The sequence below is a fragment of the Balaenoptera borealis genome, assembly GCF_965194805.1.
Source record: "Balaenoptera borealis genome assembly, chromosome: 5".
In the NCBI taxonomy this organism is placed as follows: domain Eukaryota; kingdom Metazoa; phylum Chordata; class Mammalia; order Artiodactyla; family Balaenopteridae; genus Balaenoptera; species Balaenoptera borealis.
This window is the reverse complement of record NC_138862.1, coordinates 59,195,533-59,205,975: the sequence shown is the minus strand read 5'-3', so window position 1 is coordinate 59,205,975 and position 10,443 is coordinate 59,195,533. Positions and strand designations below refer to the sequence as shown.

The window sequence follows — 10,443 nt, the reverse complement described above, 5'->3', positions numbered from 1 at the left end:
TAAAAGAAAGCTCAAGATATTAACTTTGAACATTTATAATTTCTATTCTAATAGATTTTAAGAAGATAAATAACAGAAGGATCAATAAACACAGAAGTATCCTGTGCATATTTCATCAGCCAAGAGAAGAAAGTAGACATTCCTGACCCAACATGATGTGAGGCAACTGTGACTCTCTTTAAAAGGACATGAGTAATTCTAGGAAATAATAGTTTGCTATTCCTAAGTAAGACTGTACTTGCTCAGTAATACACTTAAGACTACAAGTAAAAGAAAACGTTCAAGAATTCCAAATGATCTACATGTATTTTATTTATAAGACCTTGAGCTTTGTTTCCTGTGGATACTCATTTACTGGAGATCGGGTTGGGAATGGTCACAAAGTAGACAGATAGAGTTCCTTTCAAGGTTATTAGCTTTCTAGCACTTAAACTTGGAGCATGTGGGCCTCTCTACAAGGCATGTAAACAGTGAAGTAAAAGACCTCGGATATCATCTTGGTTCCACATCTCACTCTCCATGTAATCTTAAGTAATTCTTTACCAGAAACTGCAAAGTTCTGCATGTTTTAACTGTGCCAACATTTCCAATATCAGTGATCTGTTCAGCTGTGAAAGACAGAACAGCTCAGGCAAGAATGCCCAGGCTTACGGGTCTGTTAGCCACCTACTTTGTGATTGGATTTTGTTATGACATTTTGATATGATGGGTGGCATTTGCACCCATTCAAGGGTGAAATTTTGTAGACAAGTAGCCTTGGAATGCAAGATTCCTCCCAGCAATTCTAACCTAGTCGGTTCAATAAAGATTGCTTCACACTTTTCTCATATAAAGCACCCTTCCTTCTGCTTGGAACTAGGAGGACACTGGGATAGAGGTGAGGGTTACCACTCATCAAGCCTTCATCTGGGAAGTTAAGTACAATTATTTAGCAAAGCAAAGATTCTCATTTTTTTGGAAACATATATCTTTTGTATTATCCTTCCAACTAATCACCAATTTCCGCATCACAAATTATTTACTGAGCACCTCTGTTATTTGACGTAGTACTAAGCTTAAAATAGGAGAAAGTCCATCCACTGCACTACAAATAACTCAATTTCATTTCTTTTTATGGCTGAGTAATATTCCATTGTATATATGTGCCACATCTTCTTTATCCATTCATCTGTCGATGGACACTTAGGTTGCTTCCATGTCCTGGCTATTGTAAAAAGAGCTGCAGTGAACATTGTGGTACATGACTCTTTTTGAATTATGGTTTTTTTAGAGTATATGCTCAGTAGTGGGATTGCTGGGTCATATGGTAGTTCTATTTTTAGTTTTTTAAGGCACCTCCATACTGTTCTCCATAGTGGCTGTATCAATTTGCATTCCCACCAACAGTGTAAGAGGGTTCCCTTTTCTCCACACCCTCTCCAGCATTTATTGTTTCTAGATTTTTTGATGATGGCCATTCTGACTGGTGTGAGGTGATACCTCATTGTAGTTTTGATTTGCATTTCTCTAATGATTAGTGATGTTGAGCATCCTTTCATGTGTTTGTTGGCAATCTGTATGTGAAGTAAATCAGAAAGAGAAAAACAAATACCGTATGCTAACACATATATATGGAATCTAAAAAAAAAAAAAAAAAAAAGGTTCTGAAGAACCTAGGGGCAGGACAGGAATAAAGATGCAGACATAGAGAATGGACTCGAGGACACAGGGAGGGGAAAGGGTAAGCTGGGACGAAGTGAGAGAGTGGCATGGACATATATACACTACCAAATGTAAAACAGATAGCTAGTGGGAAGCAGCCGCATAGCACAGGGATATCAGCTCGGTGCTTGTGACCACCTAGAGGGGTGGGACAGCGAGGGTGGGAGGGAGACGCAAGAGGGAGGAGATATGGGGATATATGTATATGTATGGCTGATTCACTTTGTTATACAGTGGAAGCTAACACACCATTGTAAAGCAATTATACTCCAATAAAGATGTTAAAAAACAATAATAGGAAAAAGTGACATGATTCCACCCAAGATATAGTGTTTTACCAACATTGCCATTATTAGCATTGCAAAGAACCTATTTATAAGGTTAGATTATTGTGAAGCGAACTGAAAAAAGTCAAGGCAATTATATAGATAATGTGGGTTTAAAAAAACCCACTTTTACCTGGAATAGTAAGATACTTGAAGAAAAGTGAGACTTGGAATATGCATTTCATATGATTTTCTAAATCTTCTATTGGTTTCCAATTCAGCCTTGACCCAATCAAACACAAGAAGACTGCTACTCAAAATAAAGATCTGTAAAAATTAGGTGATTATCTATGATGATCTGCCCCAAAGTGAAGTTGTTGTTTCTGAGAAGCTTGTGATCATTGGTGGGTTGGCTAATGAGAAATAAAAGATTATCCTCAACCTCAAATTTTACTTCACTGTAGTATGTGTGGAAGGGGCAACAACTGGCTTTAATAGAAAGAACTATCATGAAATGGTAGAAAATTTCCCTAGGAAATTTTAATTTCTTCCCATTTTCTATTTAGTAATAAAGTACTGATTCATAAAAGAAAAAAAAAAAGAAAGTTCTTTGAAAATCTATTAACCTATTATTGTATTGCTGTAGTCTCATGGGAAATAATTGTGATGATTCCATTAGGAATGGTGCAAAGAGAAGTCAACTCTAGCTCATCACTAGTACAGCTTTACAGTTGAAAAAACCAACATCACACTCTCTGGCATTATACAGAATCACAGGAAAACTGCAGGGAGCCTGACTTCTCTATGAAAATAACATCTGTCATTAGAGATTACCTCTCTGTCCACAAACTATAAATTTGCTTATGTTTTTGTGAGCAACAAATTAGTGATTTTGATCTAAAATAAACCTTTTTTGGTCATTTATCTAACAAAGAGTTGAACTTTACTTAACAGACTTTTCTTACCTACCAGATTTGTCTTACTATTGGGCAGTTCCAAGGAGATGACTCTTTGTCTACTCATATTCAATAAGCTCAAGAATTAATTCATCTCTACTCTTTCTCTCCCCACAAACTCTGAACACACACACACACACACACACTCTCACACTCAGTTCCCCCTCTCCACTTCTATTTCTGTTCATATCACCATTTTTTCAGGTCACCAGGTCCAGAATCTTGGTGTCATTTTTGACTGATCATGTTTCCCCACCCACCCAAAAGTTTTATGTTTCAGAAGATAATAGAAAGTAAAAGAGAGAGAGAAAGCAAAAAACCACAAAGTAAGGGTAGAGAAAGATATTCTGTAATAACCTAAACGGGAAAAGGATTTGAAAAAAAAAATAGATATATGTATATGTATAACTGAATCACTTTGCTTCACACCTGAAACTAACACAACATTGTAAATCAACTATACTCCAATATAAAATAAAAATTAAAAAAAAAGAAAGATGGAAAGCAAATGTGGTAGAACTATTCACTTTCATGACAAATTGACAATCAAAATTTGTTACTTGAAGAAATAAAAAATGTCTCTATCTTTGATGATTTTCTTCCCTTTCTCCCAGCTTTTTGTATTACTTAAATTTTGGTCTTAACAAACCAGTATTCCCTCAGCCTTGAGGGTTTGTCTCCAGCATAGTTAACATTTGATTTTACTAGCTTTTTTTTTTTTTAAACATCTTTATTGGAGTATAATTGCTTTACAATGGTGTGTTAGTTTCTGCTTTATAACAAAGTGAATCAGTTATACATATACATATGTTCCCATATCTCTTCCCTCTTGCATCTCCCTCCCTTCCACCCTCCCTATACCACCCCTCTGGGTGGTCACAAAGCACCAAGCTGATCTCCCTGTGCTATGCGGTTGCTTCCCACTAGCTATCTATTTTATGTTTGGTAGTGTATATATGTCCATGCCACTCTCTCACTTTGTCACATCTTACCCTTCCACCTCCCCATATCCTCAAGTCCATTCTCTAGTAGGTCTGTGTCTTTATTCCCGTCTTGCCACTAGGTTCTTCATGACTCTTTTTTTTTTTTCCCTTAGATTCCATATATATGTGTTAGCATACTGTATTTGTTTTTCTCTTTCTGACTTGCTTCACCCTGTATGACAGACTCTAACTCCATCCACCTCACTACAAATAACTCCATTTCGTTTCTTTTTATGGCTGAGTAATATTCCATTGTATATATGTGCCACATCTTCTTTATCCATTCATCTGATGATGGACATTTAGGTTGCTTCCATGTCCTGGTTATTGTAAATAGAGCTGCAATGAACATTTTGGTACATGACTCTTTTTGAATTATGGTTTTCTCAGGGTGTATGCCCAGTAGTGGGATTGCTGGGTCATATGGTAGCTCTATTTTTAGTTTTTTAAGGAACCTCCAGACATGTCTCCAAAGAACATATACAGATTGCCAACAAACACATGAAAGAATGCTCAACATCATTAATCATAAGAGAAATGCAAATCAAAACTACAATGAGATATCATCTCACACCGGTCAGAATGGCCATCATCAAAAAATCTAGAAACAGTAAATGCTGGAGAGGGTGTGGAGAAAAGGGAACCCTCTTGCACTATGTAAATTGATACAGTCACTAGCTATTTAAGTATATGGAACCAAATAATCTTAAGCTGACTCGCTTCACTTCAGCAACTGAATAAGGCATTGAACAATCATATTTCCCAGAAAATACAAGACTTAATGAACAAAGGACAATTATTTTGCAAATGCCCCTTTCTAGTGAAATTTACCTTGGGCTTGAATAGGTTGTATTATAAGATTCTTGTCCAAGGGGACTTTTTAAAATGAATTTAAACACTTCATACTTTTCTGCTTGTACTTTACAGAAGAATACAGTAATATCAGCAAGCACAGACAGAAATAAATGCAACTAACAACAGCACCTTTCAAGTCAGGAAACTATAACTGGAAGAACATTCCGGCAGAGGTCAGGAGACCAGGATTCTAATCCTAGGCCTGCTGTTAACTAACTGTGTGACCTTAGGGAAGGAAGTCAACTTCAGTTCCTAACTGGAAAAGTGAAATGTTTGGAAAAAGTGGAATCAAACGGCCTTCTGCCTTTGACATTTTGCAGAGTGCTAAGGAGTTCTATGGGTTTAGGTTTATGTGCAGTAAGATTATCTGATTTGCAATCTCCTGTCCCCTACAGAACAAATCCCTTTATCTACTTTTGCAAAAGGGTCATTGACACTGGTGATTTGTTGCTTTTCTTATAAAGTCACAAGAATTAATCAGGTGTTTATATAAGGCTTATGCAAAATTAAATGTTCAAAAAACTTAGAAGGTGAAAGATATTAGTCTATGAGACATAAAATAAAAAGGAAAAAATGTAGCATTTGAGTGAGATTTTTAATAGAAATGTAAAATAACACTCAAAGCCAACATTTTTTTCTTCCCTCTCTGTCAGTCATGTGAGCTGGAGAAAACCCCCATACCACCCCGTCATCTTGGGAAATCCCCATTACATACAACATAAACTGCAGCTTTGCATTAGCTTTCATAAATTATGCACTGTCTTCAGAAACCAAAGAAATTTATTTCTTCCCCTCTGGCTGACTCCTCTTGTTTGATAGCATCTCTTGTTTTATATTGTCTCACAGTGTTTAAGACTCGGCATCTATGAGGTACTGAATTTGCAATTTAAAAAAAATGGAATTGAACAAATCCCTTTGAAAATCTATCCTTCCATTCATTCACTCATTCATTCTTTTAATGAACATTTATTGAGCACCTGGTATACATAAGGCACTGTGATAGTTGTCGTAGGGGATGGAGAGAAATTAACAGTGTATAAGGGCAGAATGACATGATGCAGTTATTATAAGTGTGGATCACCTGTATGTTGCCTAGAGTGTCTGAGCCATAGTGAGGGTATAACATAGAAAGCACTACTCAATTAGTGATCATATCAGACAAGATCACAGTCTCTTAAGTCGGGTAGCTGACCTGTGGAATGCTGTAAAAAGAGAAGAGATTGTCCTGGGTAGGATGAACACAGCCTGGGTGCCAAGACGTCCCTGCTTTTGCTATTAGATGATTCCATAGTGATTGAATAAACATTTTCCACATTTCCGCTCATCAATCCTTACTCTCAATTTATAAAATAATTGGCCTTTAAACCATCTTGGCAAACGAAAGGCAGAAACTAATGCCCAATTGCAAGAAAATGACACTGAAGTGTTTTAAAATACCATCAACATTTATGTATTCTGGAAACACCAAACCAAACACATGGTTGTCACCCCTTTACTTATATCTTCATTTGACCCCCAGATTGTCATTAAACAATCATTTTTTTCCTTCTTTGTACCTCCCATGGGGACTCACCTCGGTCTTGGTTCCGACGATGTTTCCAGTATAGTAGGATTGAAATTAAGACCAGAAGAATTACCAAGGAAACAATACTTAACAGTAGTGGAACTGAAAACCAAAAGCCTGTGGATATTGAAGGGAGAAAAGGAAAAACAAGTTGTAAGTGGAAGCTGTAGAGGCAAAAAGTGATAAAGAGACAGTTGTGATGAGTTTTTACTAGACCTGAGCTTTCGATGAAAACTATTCTTAAATATATATATATATACTGAGGTCTATATTCATGACCTCACATTATTTTAATAACATTTAAATAATAATAATCGCTAATGTGTTTTATGTAGTTACTAAGTAGTAGGAGCTTTGAATGTGTTACCTCATTTAATCCTCAAAATAGCCCAAGAGTTAGGTCTTATTATAATCATCTAACAGATTAAAAAAAACAAACAACTGAGGCTCAGAGAAGTTAAGTTAGCCCCAAATCAGTGTAGTAAGTGGTAGAACAAAGCTTGGTCAAAAGTCTGTTTGCCTTCAAAGCACATATTCTTTGCCATACTGTCCATTAAAGTAATACGTTTATTGAGGAATTTTTGAAAAAGACAGAAATATAAAGGAAAAGAATAATGAATCTCATGATTCCAACCCCCAGGAATAACTCATCTCAATGTTTTTATTGTGTTGCTTCTAATCCATGCCTTTGTTATTAAATCTCTTTCCAATAGTCAATAAATGCAACTTAGCCTGAATATCATCTCTTCAGTGTCACTGTGTAATACAAAGGCAGAAGAAGCACTCCCTGATTTGGGAGTCTCCAGCATCTTCTCCATACCTTTATAATGGAATTTGTCACATACTTTAACTGAGCACCTTCAGATTTGTCTAATTTCACTAGTTCTAGTGCTCGACATAATGCTTTAAGCATGAAAGATTTTTAGTAAATGTTCGCAGAATGAACAAACATTATACAAATGACGTATAAACATTATAAATGATATAAGTCAATGTTGGCACTCTTGGAAAGACATGTTCCTTTTCAGATTTTTGTTTTTCAGGGAAATTTACCCTTCACCGTGGCTGAATCTGAGGATCTCTTCACAAATGTCCAAATCTAATACTGCAAACCTCTTGAGCAAATTTACCTAAATATTTACTTTTTGATTAGTCTGCTTTTTCAAGGACCCCAGAAATGACTACAGGATATGTTCACTAGAGGCCACCATACCAATGAGGTCTAAACTTTTCCAGCTTTTATTGTTTACAATGCGTCCAGAAAAAAGCAGCAATATCTTTTTATAGGAGGCTTCCTACTGAGTGCCTCATCCAGAGTTAGTGCTTCAAAACTACATAGAGAAAGAAAACTGTGGCTGTTATCACTGAAGTGTCCTGTCTCTAAAACCACCGCTTTCTTTATTCTCTCTCCCATAATCTTTACCTCTTGTATTGATGAGGCCCAGAGACAGCAGTTTAGATAGAAACACAAGAGAGCAAAATAGGTCCTGAACAGGAGGCAGTTTATTTTAAAAGGGGGTGAGGAAAACATCTCAGATTGGCCCCCTTCTTAAAAGCCCCTTTCCCACAGTGTAGATTATGCAAAGGTTTCATCCTGGGTGTGGCTTCTTCCAGGAAAACATCCTAATCCTTCCAGACTGAGCTGATGCTACTTCTCCCCACTCTCAATCCTCCCACAGCTGTCTTTTTTTTTTTTTTTTAAGTAGAGAAAGGTTTATTGCAGGGCCAAAGGAGAACAGGTGAATCATGCTCAAAAACCCGAACTCCTACTATAGCTTTCTTATTGAAGCATTTAACATGAAGTTTTACAATTGCCCAGCTCCTTTTGCATTCCCTCCTAGACTAGAAGCTCCCTGTGTGCAGGGACTGAGTCCTCACTGTTGCGTTTCTGGCATAACAAATGCTCAGTTAGTAGCACAGAAGAATAAATCAATGGATGGATCTCAGCAAAAGCATTCAGTATGTGGGCAACATACCACATTTGCCAAGGTAAAATCGGCTTTATTGGCTTCCTCAACTCTGTTTTTCTTTCCCTACTTATCCCATTCTCTCCCTTATCAGCTCCTTTGCTAAAGGCCAAGAGGCTCTGCAGAGCATTCACCACCTTGCAGGTGTGTGTCCACAAATGTGACCACGATAAATCTTGCCCTCTCTCTCTTACCTTTGTTCACAGTTTCCCTGTAGTCGGTCACAGTCCCCAGGTGCAGTACCTGGCAGATCACATCCTTCCCCACCTGACTCTTGGGGTCTTTGATCTGGAGGATGCTGGTGACAGACGTTGTCCCATTGGGGTGTGAGAGAATCTCAGTACTGTTCTCAATCTCTGAGCCAGAGACCTTCCAGGAGATCATAGGGGCTGGGCGAGCATTGGCAGAGCAAGTGATATTTAGGTGGTCTTCAGATAATTTATAGTGAAGGAATACTGTGGGCTGTACTGGGACAAAAAAAAATTATCTGCCATCAGTTAAGCATGGTGTGAGCCCCACACTCTCCTCAGAGAGATGAGAGGAAGATCTTTACAGAAAGACAGTGGAGGCTAGAAAGATAAGGTAGCACATCCAGTCCAAACTGGGGCCTTCTGGCTTCTTCCTGTGTCTAATTCTCTGAATTGCAGGATGGAGACTGGCCTAGTACAACCCTGTGACAAGTACAATCCTCCCTGTAGTTTGCCTCTAGGAGAATTAGCTGGATGGACAGAAGGTACCTTCTCCCCCAAACAGTGCAGAGCCTAATTATTCTTTTCTCTTCCATGGGCAATGCAATATCTCTGCCTTCTTCTGGGTACCCCTCTCAAATAGTTTGACAATGACCACCAATCGGCACCTCCATACAAGTAGTCTGCACTTCTCAGAAGCACAAGGGCAGTTTCAGAACAGAGAGCCCGTAGCGGGGCTGCTGCTTAGAGAAAGCCTTTTTCTGTTTGGAACTGGGCCAGGGAGCAAGATGCATGGAGCAGACTTGGCAAGTCCCTGTTTGAAATACCTATATAAAATGTCAATTAGAAATTCATAGTCAGTAGTCAGAAAATCACAGAATGACAGTTGTAAGGACCGTGGAGATCACCTTATGGAGTTAACAGAAAATAACTAGCTTATGAAAAAAGGACATTATTTTTAGGTCAGCTGTATCCTGTTCCCTTTCAAAAGTCCCTTGATTAATGAGTTCATTTTCCTTGGAATATACCGTTTACCTCTGCTGAGCAAATGCAAACTTGCCTTTCTGTGGTTGGCTTTGGAGCCCACAAGATAATTAAAGGGCAATGCTAAATGAAAGCTTGTCCGTGCTCAGAAGTTCAAGAGGTGGGTGGGTGGCAGTAGGCTGGAGAAAATGAGCCTATAGGACTGTGCCTCTGTCCAGAGTGCCCAGATTACTAACATCAATAAGCCCTGGAGGAAGAGACATAAGGTAAAGGAAGATGAGTATGGTTGATGTGGCCAGACTGGCAGCAGGGTTCTCTGATGTATCAAAGAATGACTTAGATGAAAGCTATAAGGTGTGGCTGGAAAGGATCAGTGTGGAAAAGAACTACAGAATTACTCACTAGAAGATGCAGAGGAGTCTGCTTTTCGGGCAAAAAGTAACACAAAGTTTATGAGTAAAGAAGGGGGAGTAGGAAAAAGAAAGATGAACAAAAAAGAAAAAGAAAAGGAAACAGAACAGAAATGAGAAAAATGTGACACAAGAAGGAAAAGGAAGAAAAATGGTGGAAAGAAGGAAGGAAGGAAGGAAGGAAGGAAGGAAAGGAGAGGGAGGGAAGGAAGAAAAAAGAGCAAGGGAGGAAAAAAGGAAAGGAAAGAGGAAGGAAGGATTGGAGGAGGGGAGAGAGAGAGAAAGACAGGGAGACAGAGGGAGACAGAGGAATGAAAGAAATAGAAATCAAGAAGAAAGCCTGATGCAAGATCCTGCCGAGAGGACTCATTACAGGCAAAATAAGTGAAAGAAACTTGTGTTCGGTGTTGTCTTACCTCCCTTGCATTCTTATTTACTGAGCCTCTTCTTATCCCTTGTCCAGTATTCTTGGTGTGCGTGAACTCTCATTTTAACATTCCTAATAACCCTGTCTAAGTTTGTCATTTCCCTTCTAAAACTACCACCAAGTGTGCCATCCTCCAAAGTTA

The 10,443-nt window shown here is 38.3% G+C and overlaps 1 protein-coding gene across 6 annotated transcripts in view; it reads right to left on the bottom strand.

Annotated features, from left to right (window-relative positions):
• The window catches only part of CD200 (CD200 molecule), a 39,167-nt gene that overhangs the window by 20,830 nt on the left and 7,894 nt on the right, over positions 1 to 10,443 (bottom strand). For 4 of the 6 annotated variants that reach the window (XR_014245371.1, XR_014245372.1, XR_014245373.1 and 1 more), the window contains exons 4-5: positions 8,487 to 8,759; positions 6,335 to 6,442 (exon numbers count right to left, since the gene is read on the bottom strand). Coding sequence is in view for 3 of the 6 variants with exons in the window: in XM_082394792.1 (XP_082250918.1) it covers positions 6,335 to 6,442; positions 8,487 to 8,759 (381 nt within the window). In the remaining 3 variants the exon portion in view is untranslated. Of the gene's footprint in view, positions 1 to 2; positions 5,964 to 6,334; positions 6,443 to 8,486; positions 8,760 to 10,443 lie in introns of those variants that run through there. The other 2 variants (XM_082394791.1, XM_082394793.1) reach the window with 1 other exon arrangement.